At 38.8% G+C, this 13,697-nt stretch overlaps 4 protein-coding genes across 4 annotated transcripts in view; all 4 read left to right on the top strand.

The window, feature by feature from the left end:
* NRPB1 (RNA polymerase II large subunit) overlaps positions 1 to 1,536 on the top strand; it is a 3,621-nt gene extending 2,085 nt beyond the window's left edge. Inside the window, exons 5-8 of the mRNA XM_089782514.1 lie at positions 3 to 562; positions 717 to 788; positions 978 to 1,031; positions 1,103 to 1,536. Coding sequence (XP_089638640.1) covers positions 3 to 562; positions 717 to 788; positions 978 to 1,031; positions 1,103 to 1,241 — 825 coding nt within the window. The 3' untranslated portion in view covers positions 1,242 to 1,536. The remainder of the gene's footprint in view (positions 1 to 2; positions 563 to 716; positions 789 to 977; positions 1,032 to 1,102) is intronic.
* Positions 1,537 to 1,681: 145 nt separating this feature from the next.
* Positions 1,682 to 2,984, top strand: LOC110409801 (uncharacterized protein At1g76070-like). The gene has a single exon (XM_021419275.1). It carries the CDS (start codon positions 2,210 to 2,212, stop codon positions 2,837 to 2,839), a length of 630 nt encoding a protein of 209 aa, XP_021274950.1. The 5' UTR covers positions 1,682 to 2,209; the 3' UTR covers positions 2,840 to 2,984.
* A 1,588-nt stretch (positions 2,985 to 4,572) lies between these two features.
* Positions 4,573 to 10,926, top strand: PLDDELTA (phospholipase D delta). The gene is made up of 10 exons (XM_021445036.1): positions 4,573 to 6,035; positions 6,125 to 6,241; positions 6,644 to 6,838; positions 7,504 to 7,809; positions 7,918 to 7,986; positions 8,169 to 8,316; positions 8,541 to 8,689; positions 9,115 to 9,267; positions 9,692 to 9,892; positions 10,363 to 10,926. The coding sequence occupies exons 1-10, from the start codon at positions 5,106 to 5,108 to the stop codon at positions 10,657 to 10,659; spliced, it is 2,565 nt and encodes an 854-aa protein (XP_021300711.1). The 5' UTR covers positions 4,573 to 5,105; the 3' UTR covers positions 10,660 to 10,926.
* Positions 10,927 to 11,262: 336 nt separating this feature from the next.
* The window catches only part of LOC110410038 (RNA-binding (RRM/RBD/RNP motifs) family protein), a 2,878-nt gene continuing 443 nt past the window's right edge, over positions 11,263 to 13,697 (top strand). Inside the window, exons 1-8 of the mRNA XM_021419607.2 lie at positions 11,263 to 11,433; positions 11,548 to 11,567; positions 12,016 to 12,150; positions 12,239 to 12,262; positions 12,419 to 12,518; positions 12,630 to 12,779; positions 13,365 to 13,434; positions 13,540 to 13,695. Coding sequence (XP_021275282.1) covers positions 11,431 to 11,433; positions 11,548 to 11,567; positions 12,016 to 12,150; positions 12,239 to 12,262; positions 12,419 to 12,518; positions 12,630 to 12,779; positions 13,365 to 13,434; positions 13,540 to 13,695 — 658 coding nt within the window. The 5' untranslated portion in view covers positions 11,263 to 11,430. The remainder of the gene's footprint in view (positions 11,434 to 11,547; positions 11,568 to 12,015; positions 12,151 to 12,238; positions 12,263 to 12,418; positions 12,519 to 12,629; positions 12,780 to 13,364; positions 13,435 to 13,539; positions 13,696 to 13,697) is intronic.

Genomic DNA, 13,697 nt, shown 5'->3' with positions numbered 1-13,697 from the left:
GTCCTAGTTCGCCAGGTTACAGTCCAACAAGTCCAGCATATTCTCCTACAAGTCCCTCTTATTCTCCGACCTCACCGAGCTATAGCCCTACCTCTCCAAGTTACAGCCCTACCTCTCCAAGTTACAGTCCCACTTCACCGAGTTATAGTCCCACATCTCCTAGCTATAGTCCAACTTCACCTAGCTACAGCCCCACTTCACCCGTATATAGCCCCACTTCACCAGCATACAGCCCCACTTCACCGGCATATAGCCCCACTTCTCCATCATACAGCCCAACATCCCCATCATACAGCCCTACATCTCCTTCCTACAGCCCAACCTCACCCTCCTATAGCCCCACATCTCCATCATACAGCCCTACTTCACCAGCTTATAGCCCGACTTCTCCAGGGTACAGTCCAACCTCACCAAGTTATAGTCCCACATCACCAAGCTATAGTCCTACCTCTCCAAGTTACAATCCACAGTCAGCCAAGTACAGTCCATCTCTTGCGTACTCACCAAGCAGTCCAAGGTTGTCTCCGTCCAGTCCTTATAGTCCAACTTCACCAAATTACAGGTAATTTATGATAGACTAAATCTTTTTTTTTTTTGTTCCTGATGAGTCTTGGACGTGTCAATTTTGTTTTAGTCTATTCTCAATTCTCCTTGGATATAATGAATTTATATTCATTCTGTGTAATGCGCTTGTAACTTTTGTTTTTGAATTGCAGCCCAACATCACCATCATATTCACCGACTTCTCCTTCTTACTCCCCTTCAAGTCCAACATACAGTCCTAGCAGGTAACTTTTCATCTTTTGCTGTGTAATTGAATAGGTTAATTTTGGGAGTTGTTGTCAGTGAGATGCATCTTAAAGCTTCCACTTGTGATATTTTTATACTGAAGCAAGTGGTTATTGTGATTTCTAATATCAATTTTGTTCTAAATGCCTCGTGATAATCTGTTTTTTGTTTTACTTCTCCTAAACCAGCCCATATAATTCTGGAGTGAGTCCAGACTACAGCCCAAGTTCGCCACAGTATAGGTAAGCAGACTCTAGTGTTGAACTTAAAATTTGCTTTATTTTGTTGTTTATATGTCCAATGTTTTGTGCAGTCCAAGTGCTGGGTACTCCCCTAGTGCTCCGGGGTATTCACCATCATCAACTAGCCAGTACACCCCACAAACAAGCAACAAGGATGATCGGGCGACTAAGGATGATAGAAGCAGTAAAGATGACAGGAGTAAACGATAATGCATGACATTTTCAAAGAGCTTGAGAGGAAGCCAAGGTTGATTTGTTTTTAAACTCTAAAATTGTTGCAATTTTTGAAATTGCAGTGATATGACCCTTGCACTTCGCCGATTTCCATTAGGCTGCTCTTCCAATTTCCAAAGGTTTTTAAAAATTTTGGGATGGGTACCTGTAAACCTTACTTTTGATGAGCAATGTTGTATCACCACCAAACACAGTTTGTGTTCTTATGTAACATTTTTTTAGTGAAAAGATGCTTTTTCAATGTAATTTCTAAGTAATCTATTCATTCATAGGTTCTAGAATTCAGATGGTACAAGTGAATGATGATAGATGCATATCTGACTTGGTCTTAGTTTTGTTCAGTTAACAGTTCCAGTGAGGGTACCGGCCTGCTGGGTCGTCAACATTCTGCCTGCGGAATGAAGCAAAACGCTTGTATTCGGTGTCAGATTTTTCTGGGATAGCCCCTCTTTTTAGTATCTTTTTTTGTCAGAAATTTACTGTATGAACGGAGTAATCTCTTGATAGATTCTTATTGTCCATAAATTTTATCAGACTATGGTGTTGCCAATACAGATATAAATTATTTTCTGATTGTGAAACAATCAGAGTGTGGTGTATCCTTTAATTTTTAAAATAAAGATATTGGAAAGACGGAATTAGCTGTCTCGTTAACTGGTTACTTGTAGCAGTATTGAATGAATAATATTGTAATTATTTTATAAGCATTTTTTGACACTGTTATTTGCATGTCGATGCATGACTTTTCATCTAGTCGGTCGGCCGTCCGTGATGATGAGGATGATGACCAAGTAAGAAAATGTGTGAAATTCTGGCCGGCGAATGTGTGAAAGCTGTTTTACTATTTGTACAGCTCTGCCACTTTCCTATAACTTCAAGGCCCTGTATGTGTGCTTTCCACTTTGTATGACAAGGTCAATATCCCTGCTTGCGTCTGATATAGGATGGAGAAGCAGGTGAAACAGAGGAACAAGATCCTAGCCTTTCTTCCGAAAGCTGCATCAGCCGTGACTTTCCAGGTAAGCCCGCCAATCAGCCCTGCTGGTAAAGGGTATTTAGGTCCGATCGTGTCCTTGATTCCCAAGGAGGCTCGGAGAAAGTCCAAGAATGGGAGCTTTGATGAACCAACCTCACCGAAAGTTTCGTGCATGGGCCAGATCAAGTGCAGGAAAAAGAAGGAAACTGTGACGCCACCGCAAGCAGCGACGGAAGAAATGAAGAGGAAGCCTTTTTTGATGCTTAAAGTATTGAAAGGGACAAAGGGTGGTCATAGATTTGATGTTTCCAATACCGAGGCAGATCAGGTTGCTGAAAGAGTTCCTTCCTCCTTGCGCCAGATGAAGCAATTTTCAAGCGCACGTGGAACGTTATCAGATTTTGATTGGAGGGCATATGATGCAGCAGGGGCAGGGGAAGCAGGCTGCGTGAGCAATCCTTTGTACGAGGAAAAGGGAGTGAAAAGTGAGAAGGAAGCAAAGGTTGTTGTCAATGGAGTTGGGGTAGTTGAAGAAACAAGAAGAGAGAATCTGTGGACGAGAAGAAGCACGGCACCTCTAATTCCAATTCAGTTGTAACTCCATGATTGCTGAGCTAAGTTTGATTGTCATAATCAATTAATATTTTATGTAATCTTTTTCTTGTAATTCGAAAAGCCATTGTCAATGTATATACGAAATTGAATGATAATCAAAAACAAGATCTTGGTCTTTCCCCCTTAAAGCACCATCCCTGTCAGGAAGTCACCTCCCATAAATAAAGCACAATGCTCACGCAAGTTGGCAGAAGGATCTTGGGTTTCCAAATCGTGTCCTGAACTGGAAACAGGACTCAGAAGAAACCCTTCAGTTGAAGCTTTGATGCACGTGAAACCAAACCCTCACCGAGAAGTTTTTATGCGTGTGCGTGGCTGCTGAATCAAGAACAAACAGGACGAACCAAACCGTGAGCAATATCTAAGCAAGCATCACCTTCGCCACGAGCATCCCTTTGTTTAGTTTGAGTACTGGCGAAGATATTGAAAGGGACAAAGCTTAAGTGGAAAAAATCTGATGAGATTCTGGTGTCAAGGCCATCATCGATTAAGCAACTTGCCAGTGCTCTAAAAGCATGCTGCGCCATTATTATCAGATTATCATTGGAGGGCTCATTGGTGCAACACTCACTGGGACCGTGATGCTTGAGCATCCATTTGTTTGTGTTGTGAAGAAAAGAAGAGAAAGGTTGTTGGTGATGATGGAGGCACTTGTTGAACAAGTTAAATCTGTGGGAACCCATGAACCACCCTGGCCACCTGCAAGCGAAAGCTCTACATTTCACCATAATCTTGATTCCATACAATCCTTTTCTCCCCCATTTATTCCCCACCCAAAGGACATTTGTCTTGTTTAATTTTAAGATACATGGTACTGTACTTTTCTCCGAAACAGCTTTGATTGTCTGAGAATTTCACTTACAATAAAAGCCAAATCTTGAAAGTAACTTTTGTTCCAGGTCGTAATTACTACTCCTTTGAAGATTGCCATGAGTGAGTGGAAGATGCCGAGTAACAATGTGAGCAGACAGACACGATATTTTGGAAGACCATGGTGGGTATCTATCTTTATCGTTACACACTAGCTACGGTCCTATTCCTATAGCCCCCATACTTCTTTTCTTGCTTGGACAATGGTTATGGGGCCACCTTTTCCCTCTCTTTCTTGGCAAATCAAGAAGAAAGCGCTTTTGCTAGCTCGAAATTGTTCCTTTCTGTCTCGGCTAACCATTGAGAAAAGAGAGAAAAAAAAGAGAGAATAGAACAAGAAAGGGTAACCACCAATCACACCATGAATTTTGCTTTCAATTAATTTCATTGACGTGCCAAATTTTAAATAAAAACCACAGTGTTATTGCATTATTATTGAGTTTACAGACTAGAATATACTTGATTTAAAATAGAATGAGGAATCATTTTCACATCATCTGCTGAAATGATCATTTATTAAACATTTATTTCCCAATATTTGAGGCGACATCTTGGACTTTAATGGAGGATAAGATATCAATTTCCAAAACGGGACGTACATGACGTGTCCTTCCAAACTTTCCTCATCAGTGGAATTTCAATTACTAGTATTAATATAAAGTTGAAAACTTTGATAATTTCTTGGACAAATTTCATCTGGGGTTTATATGATTTTGACCTTTTCGACATAATGACTTCATAATTTCTTTCTAAAAGAATTAAATTTTTGTGGGTAAATCTTGTTAACAGTTTACTTTCTTTACTTTATGGTAAAGTATTGATACAATGATTTGATGAGGCAAAAGCAATCAGCTTTAGCTTAAACTTAGCTTAGCTGTCTGTAACCGCCGTCGCACCAGCATATTCTTGTTGCTCTCTCTTCCTCTCTGCCACGCACTTGCTTACATCCTCCTTATTGTCTTTTCTCCGTTCTCCTTATTGATAGAATGTATGGATGAAGCAAAGCAATCAGCTTTAGCTTAAACTTAGCTTAGTTGTTTGTAACCGCCGTCGCACGATTTCCTCCTCTACTGGGGCCAGCTTATTCATGTTCTTGTTCTTGTTGTTCTCTGTTCCTCTCTTTCTCTCTCACACTCACTCACTTACATCCTCCTTATTGTCTTTTCTCCCTTCTTCTGCTCCACCTTTCAAACTCTTAAAAACCCACGTCGCCCTTTTTTACTCCACTAAGCAACGAGGGGTTTCCGCTTTCCTTTGAAAACCCAAATCCGCCCACCGTTTTGATAGTTCCAAAACCAAGGAAAGCAGCGTCCTTTCTTGTCTTTTTCGTGATTTTTTTCTTGCAAATTTTTGTACAGTGAACTGCCTGTTACTGAAAAATGGAGGAAGGGTCGAAGCAGGTGATTTACCTTCACGGTGACTTGGATTTGACCATTATTGAAGCGAGGAGCTTGCCTAACATGGACTCATTGACGAACCAGCTTCGGGGTTGCCTGACCGTCTGTGAGGCTTGCAAAACCCCGTCGCAGGCAACCGCTGTAGGAGAAGGGGACACTAAAATCAGGCAGCACCGTAAAATCATCACCAGCGACCCTTATGTTACCGTTTCGGTCCCCCAAGCCACCGTGGCTCGAACAAGCGTCTTGAAAAACGCCCAGAACCCGAGGTGGGACCAGAGTTTCGTCATCCCCTTGGCGCATCCGGTGTGGGAGCTCGAAATTACCGTCAAAGACGATGACCTCTTTGGTGCCGAACTGATCGGAGTTGCCAAAATCCCCGCTCAAAAGATTGCCATGGGGGAGCCGATCAGCGGCTGGTTCCCGCTCATTGGCCCCTCGGGGAAGCCGCCTAAGCCGGACACGGCGATTAACATCTTTATGAAGTTTATACCGTGCGAGAAAAATCCGTTTTATAAGCAGAGCATCGCGAGCGATCCGGAGCAAGCCGGTGTGAGGCACACGTATTTCCCGTTAAGGAAAGGGGGCCAGGTGACCCTTTACCAAGATGCTCACGTCCCGGACGACGACATGTTGCCTAAAATAGAATTAGACGACGGTAAAGTTTATAATCAAGGACAGTGTTGGGAGGATATTTGCTATGCTATATCTGAAGCTCATCATATGGTTTACATTGTTGGTTGGTCCGTTTTCCATAAGATTAAGCTTGTTAGAGAGCGTACTCGGCCATTGCCACGAGGCGGGGACCTAACGCTCGGTGATTTGCTGAAGTATAAATCTGAAGAAGGGGTTAGGGTTCTGTTATTGGTTTGGGATGATAAAACTTCACATGATAAATTTGGTATCAGTACGGTAAGAAATTCCAGCAAAATTTTGTGTTGTTTTATTCTAGGATTCATTGAATTATGAGATTACAATGTGGGTGTCAATGGGTGCTGCAGGTGGGGGTGATGGAGACACACGATGAAGAAACGTTCAAGTTTTTTAAGCATTCATCTGTTACTTGTGTCCTGGCTCCACGCTATGCTAGCAGTAAGCTGGGTTATTTCAAACAACAGGCAAGTTTTTATTGTTGTCTGCAATAAGTTAACTTTTTTTTATATATATGTATATATCTTTGTCCATAAGTAGCTAACAAGTGTGTGTGTGTCATGAGAAGATCATGTTGATGTTCCACTCACTTGATCTAGTTAAATAAATTTGGATTCTATGATAACGAGTCACCTATCATTCTGTGCTAGTATTTACTGAATGCAGTGCACAAGGATGCTGTAGTGTGTTGTTTGCTTATTTGCTATATGTGAAAGTTAAAGCAGTGTAATAGTGTTCTTTGAAGTTTGATGACTTCTAATGGGATCCTAACATGTTCTTAATTTTTGCTGGTTAACACTTACCTAGCATATCTTCGTTTTTTAGCTAAACTACTTTTCTGAGGTTGCTTCTGCAATGGTTTTGATCAGGTTGTGGGAACCATGTTTACACATCATCAAAAATGCGTTCTTGTAGACACACAGGCAGCTGGCAATAATCGAAAGATAACTGCATTTGTTGGAGGTATCGATCTCTGTGATGGTCGCTATGATACACCTGAACATCGATTACTTCGTGATCTTGAGACTACTTTTAAGGATGATTTTCATAATCCCACTTTTGCTGTAAGTAATTGCCTGATTTTCTCTTAATGCCTTTGCTTGTGGTGTATGCTTTCCTCTGTTATGATGTTCTATCGTGTATGTTAATGGCAATTACTATCGTCATGCACCAGTTTTCAATAAAGCATCTCTCGCAGAATATGACACTGGGTAGAGGGATGCAGAGAAAAACTCAGACTGGCCCTGAGTTCTATTAGTTATGTTCTTGTTCACTACTAGGCAATGGGGGCCATGTTATCTTGTAATAGTTTCTTTTTACGGTTCCGTAAGAGTCATGATGACAACTGTAATTTCTTAACATTGTATCAGAGTGACTAAAATTTTGAAGCTCCCATTAAAAGTACCAACAAGTTGGGATCTATGTCTCAGATGTGACATGGGAAGAGTAGTCATAATGAGTGACTTGGTACCTATCATTTATAATAATCAGGGTCTTACACAGCATAAGTTGAGGAAGAGATTCATATAACTCCAGTTAGATTGGGATTAAGGCTTGTTTACTTGAGTTGTAATTTGAAACTTAGCACTGCTAGCATATAAGGCTGGCATTTTATTTAGTTATATATCAACTGTATCATCAAACATTCTAGTTCTGGTACAAGTACTTCTAATGTTAGCGCTTCTTTGTTTCCCCTTCTCTTGTATCCACTTTTCTATTTATTTTTTAGGTTGGAGCCCAGGCTCCAAGGCAACCATGGCATGATTTACACAGCAAAATCGAAGGGCCTGCTGCATATGATGTTCTTATCAACTTTGAGCAGCGGTGGAGGAAATCAACCAAGTGGAAAGAGTTCAGCCTACTTTTTAGAGGAAAATCTCGATGGCATGATGATGCTTTGATTAGGATAGAACGAATCTCATGGATAGAAAGTCCTCCCCTAACTGTTACAGAGGATGATACTACAATAGTTCCAAAAGATGATCCCAAAGTACATGTTCATAGTAAAGATGATAGAGAAAGCTGGGATGTTCAGGTTGTGTAATCTTTTAGTACTGATAAATACATGTTTGATTTTGTTCTTTCTTATTCTTTTTTGAAAAAGAAATGGTAAATGTTGGTTTGATTTTGTTTGCTTCCACAGATTTTCCGCTCCATTGACTCAGGATCAGTAAAAGGATTTCCAAAATATATCAAAAGAGCTCAGAATCAGGTTTTTATATGAAACGTTTTTTCTTCTGATTTTTAGATAGAAGAAACCTAATGTGTATTAGGTTGGCCGTGGTTCTAGATTTTCATCAGTACCAGATTTCTACTTGCAACTATTTTATATCAGTAGCATGTACATTATATCACAGCTCTTAGTTTTTAATGATTTTTTCTTTTCTTTTGCAGCATCTTTCCTACGCAAAAGGTCTGGCTATAGATAAAAGCATTCAAACAGCCTACATCCAAGCAATCCGATCTGCCCAGCATTACATATATATTGAAAATCAGTATTTTCTTGGATCTTCTTATGCGTGGCCATCGTACAAAAATGCAGGTCAGCAGTGTTATCGTTGGTTATTAAGGTTATATTTCTCCATATCTTAGATTGGTATTTTGGTTCCAAAACAATGTCCCTATATGAAGTATTTAGTGTACAAATTTGTATGCGATATGTTTCTGTAGTTATATCTTTTGGTAACAGTAAAGGAGTTGAAATGTATACTTTTATTATTTGTTTCTTTTATTTTCATATGTTATTTGCTTTTATGGTATAAGCAGGGGCTGATAATCTGATCCCAATGGAGCTGGCACTAAAGGTTGTTAGTAAAATTAGAGCAAGGGAAAGATTTGCGGTATATATTGTAATTCCTCTGTGGCCTGAGGGTGATCCAAAATCTGCTACTGTACAGGAAATTCTATATTGGCAGGTTGGTTTCTGTTTCTTGAACCATATTAGGTGGAAGCATCTTATGTCTATTCATTGATCAAAGCATGAAGCAACAGTGCAATTGTATGCGCAATATATACCTTCCTTTAATTTCTTGAAAAGGAAAAAAAAAAAAACATATGGTGTTTCGTTGGTTATCCATAAGTGGTTCTGAGGTTAGACTTGATATTTGATGTGGAACGTTCTACCAAATTTTGGAAGAATGCTTATGCTAGGCATACTTTAAAAAAATTGGGTTTTCTATTATTTGTGCTTATTTGGATTTATTTTATTATTTTAGTTTGTTTTAGGGTTTACTTTTTCAACATCATCTTTAATATGATCCATATAAGAAGGTGGAATTCTCTGTTTGTTCTTAGAGAATGAAAAGCTTTTCTACTTTATTCACCCATTTGTTGTTTCCAGTCTCAGACAATGCAAATGATGTATGATGTCGTTGCACAAGAACTCAAGTCCATGGAAATTAAGGACTCACATCCTCAAGATTACCTCAATTTCTATTGTCTTGGTAAGAGGGAAGAGGTCTCCATGGAAATGCTTGGTGGTAATGGTAATACGGTAATTGCCTGAGAGATATATCCCTTTTGTTCATTTTTGGGCTTATGATAATGTTAGGAACCTCTAGATTATATGGTTGGTTGCTAATTATTCTGATTGTAGATTAATTTGCAAGTTATCTTGCATCACTTTTATCCCAAAAATAAGTGGTCTACCTGTCTACCTACTGTCGATAATGTCTGTTTAAATCAGATCAGGACTGAGCCTAAACAAGTCTAGATTTCAAGATTTAAATTTTCAATTACCTGCCATGATTACTCTACTTTGTTGTTTTATTATGTTTTTGTGCTGGTAAGTTCTAGTTCTAAATTTTGATAAACGGTGGAGAGTGTCTTTGATTTTGAACCATAGCCGTATTGGTGATTCACAATGAATTGAGAAGTTCCCTATCTTTACATTAATATAAACACTTTGTTTTCCTTAGGTCCCTGACTCCACAAAATTTGGTCGGTTCATGATTTATGTGCATGCAAAGGGAATGATAATAGATGATGAGTATGTGATAGTGGGATCAGCTAATATTAACCAAAGATCCATGGCTGGTACAAAAGACACTGAGATAGCTATGGGTGCCTATCAACCACATTATACTTGGGCTGAGAAGAAAAAGCATCCACGTGGTCAGGTTTGTATACCTTTTTCTTTTTGTCTCTTTCAAGCAAACTGTTATTTTTAGACCAATCTTTTGGCTGTTGTTCAGTGATGGACTGATGGTAGGAAAATAGCATTGGATTAGCCTAAATGTTGTCCTTGGTTAGATTTGTCTTTGCGTTCTATGCTTTTCATTTTTCTCTAGGCTGGAAACTAGAAAGTGATCGTTTGTTAGTGTGGTATACTTGATGTCCAAAATTAATCAGAGTGACATTTAATGGAACAGTGAAAAACCTGTGTGAAAAATATGCTTCACATTTCTGTGCCCTTTTTACTACATGGAATAGTATTAAATTAGAAAGTGCATGTTAAATCACTCATTTTACATTTTAAAAATGACACATGAAGCAGAAATGCTGCCCCAAGACTGCAATGCGTCAAGCTCTTAATCAGAATTTGAATGTTTTCTTACGAACTTACGTGGTGCCTCTCTGCATTTGGCAGGTATATGGGTATAGAATGTCGCTATGGGCAGAGCATCTTGGTGAGCCGAATAAGTGCTTCAAGGAGCCAGAAAGTCTGGCATGTGTGAAGACAGTAAACGAAATTGCTCAAGAGAACTGGAAGAAATTCACAAATACTGACTACTCACGGTTGCAGGGCCACCTTCTGATGTATCCTGTACAAGTAGATGTTGATGGAAAAGTAAACCCTCTCCCCGGACAAGAAAATTTCCCAGATGTCGGTGGTAAAGTACTCGGAGCTCACTCGATCCAACTCCCAGATATTCTCACAACATAATCATATCAGCATAGCAACGGCTTCACGATTTCTGTTTATGTTTTCCATTCTTCGGTGATTTGCTTGTAAATCTGTTGGTTTGTGGTGCATATGTGAAAGCAGTGTGTATCCATTGTGTAGTTGGCTATGTTGTCCTGTTGTATCTGAAAGAGTGTAATGAAAGAAAAGATGGGTACCATATTAGGTTTTGCTTTGTCTTCCACCTTTGTAGTGTGTACTGCTTCCTTTGGTGATGCTATGAATATATTCATTTGCTGTTGGATTTTAGATCCAATTCTCTTTGACAAAGCTAAATATTGAATACATTATAAAAAATTTTAAATTTTAATATAAAATATTCAACAATTTAAGAACCTTATCTTAATTTTCGTGAAAATTAAAAATATATATATTTAAAAATGAATAAAGGAGTAATATTTGGGTGATTTAAAAACTTGGTGATGGGATTTTCCTTTAGTATTAATTAAAAGAAAAGGATTTTGAGATAATAAATTGTTTAAATTTTATGATAATTATTTTACTTCCCGTGACTTCCAAAATCCAAATACGAGAAATTTACCTATTTTTTAATATTTAAAAGCGTGGTGGCGCACTGAAGATCCATGTCAAGTCAACCGCATTGAATCTCTCCTCCAAGTATCATTATCCCAATAATTCATATTTTCACTTTGCTCATACCAAAAAAATCTCATTGGCGTACTTGCATCTGCGCGTAAAAACCCTAAATTTTCCCAAATTTCCAATCTCGCGTTCTAGGGTTCCTTTGCTCCTATGGTAAGCCCTCATATCTTCTCTCTTCTCTCATGTTTCATTTTCTCCTTTTGCTTTTTTTTATTTTAGTTGGTTAACAATTCCTTGATTTCAAATGCGTTTTTGGTTGTGGCACAGGCGGATTCTCCTCGTAAAAGGTAAGCTCCATTTCGTTAAGCATTTTTAATCGGGAAACCGTAGAAAAGTTGGGCTGATTTAGGGATTTGATGAGCATTCAAGATGGGGAATTATCATCCCAAAGGAATTTCGAATGTTGGATCAGTATCAATTTTGATCTTGCTGTATTATGTCTTTTTCTACATGTATATGTAAAAGGAATAGCTATTTTTAGATTTAAAAGATTGAGCTGGAGTAGGCTTTCGACTGTTGATTCTTGTGCTCTGTGGTTTCGGGAGGGATTTTAGAGAATCTTCGTAAAGAAATGGTGGGGGCGAGTGTGAAAATAATTATTATGAATTATTTGGAAGTAATTTGCTTGATCTCTTTTTTCGTATATTGTGGAATTTTGTTTCATATGGAGCTGGTTATCAAGTTGCTGTTGCATGAATCTCCATGTTCGTTTAATATATATGCTGTCTGTATTAGGAATTCTAAGTCCCCCTCCCCATGGAGAGAGCAGTCCAGGTCACGATCCAGATCTAGATCCAGGTCTAGATCTAGGTCGAGATCCCGCTCCTGGTCAAGGCCAAGGCATGGGTCCAGGTCACATAGTCGGGGCAGGTTTGTTATCCTCCTGCTCAATTTCAATATACAATAAGTTCTGTGGTAGTATAGCTTATCCTTTTTCCTTTGGTTGTTTCTGATTCAGGTCAAGGTCAAGAAGTCGTGGCAGGTTAGTTTTAATTGTGGTTATGCTTTCTTTGTTTAGCTGTGACCTGAACTGCAATCTTTATGCTGATACAATACTCTGTATTCTCCTACATTGATGTTGGAGTTTCAAATGCTCCATTATATTTTATTTTTTATATATTTTGGAGTGATGCGGCAGGGCTGATACTGGAAATCCTGGAAACACACTTTACGTGACTGGTCTATCTCAAAGGGTCTCAGAGAGGGACCTTGAAGAACACTTCTCAAAGGAGGGAAAGGTTGGTTTTTCTGTTATGGACTTAAAATTGTGGGATTTTTCCTTTCTTTCGTTATTTTATTGCTATTATCAAATTTTTATATGCTGCTAATGAGTTGATTTTGTTTTAAAGGTTGCATCATGTTTTCTTGTTGTGGAACCTCGTACTCGCATATCTCGTGGTTTTGCTTTTGTTACTATGGACTGTGTTGAGGATGCCAACCGTTGCATTAAGTATCTCAACCAATCAGTTTTAGAGGGTCGATACATAACTGTGGAGAGGGTAATCTATTTCTATCCTTTCTGCATAAAGTTAAACAGTTTTGTCTGGTTAATATTCTTCTTACCTTGGAGGTTTTCTGGCTATATTCAGAACATATTGCGTCAGCTATTTTGGCAGCAATCAAAGATGATGAGTTCATCCATCTCAACTTAAGTGAAACAAGCTTGATCAATGGCCAGCTAAAACAGCTTTTCAAATGCATGTGATCAACTAAATTAGCAACTATTTTGTCCAACAACTATACAACTTCAGCATTCACTTTCAACTCTCAACTAATCAACGGTCAATACAACAACTTTATAATCAGGATTTTATGGTATTTCAAATCTGGAATTCATTTAATAGGCAGTACTTGTGTCCAGATGTGTATCATGCTTTCCTTATTCCCTTGCTTTCAATGGCCAATTTTTTCACCTTCCAGGTGATCTTCCGAATGGAGCTTATTCCCATACAAAGTAACATGCTTGTTTTCTAATTTTATAATTTTGATAAATGATGTGTGATGCTGTAGACTCCTTCACTATTTTGATAATGCTACCTGATATTTACTGTACATGAATGTTAAGGTGTTTATCTACCTTTCAGTCACGTAGGAAACGGGCAAGAACTCCAACTCCGGGGCACTATCTTGGGCTGAAAAATACCAGGGACTATGGTGTGTTTCAAATCTTAAATAATTCTATTAGTTATGAAACTGGACTTCATGATTTTATAACTTCGTGACTTCTATTTCTTATGATGTTCTTGTATTGGGGAAAAGGTCGTGGTGACCGTGGCAGGTACCGCAGTGGTCGTAATGACTATGGATATCGTCGATCTCCAAGACGCTCGCCATATAGAGGTCGCGATTATTCTCCAAGATATTCTCCTCATGGTGGAAGATCAAGGAGGGAGCGTTCTTATTCACCTTATTCACGT

The sequence above is a fragment of the Theobroma umbraticum genome, unplaced genomic scaffold, assembly GCF_002168275.2.
Source record: "Theobroma umbraticum cultivar Fairchild unplaced genomic scaffold, ASM216827v3 scaffold_44.0, whole genome shotgun sequence".
Taxonomy (NCBI): domain Eukaryota; kingdom Viridiplantae; phylum Streptophyta; class Magnoliopsida; order Malvales; family Malvaceae; genus Theobroma; species Theobroma umbraticum.
Note: the sequence above shows the minus strand (reverse complement) of the source record. Positions and strands in the feature narration are given on the sequence as shown.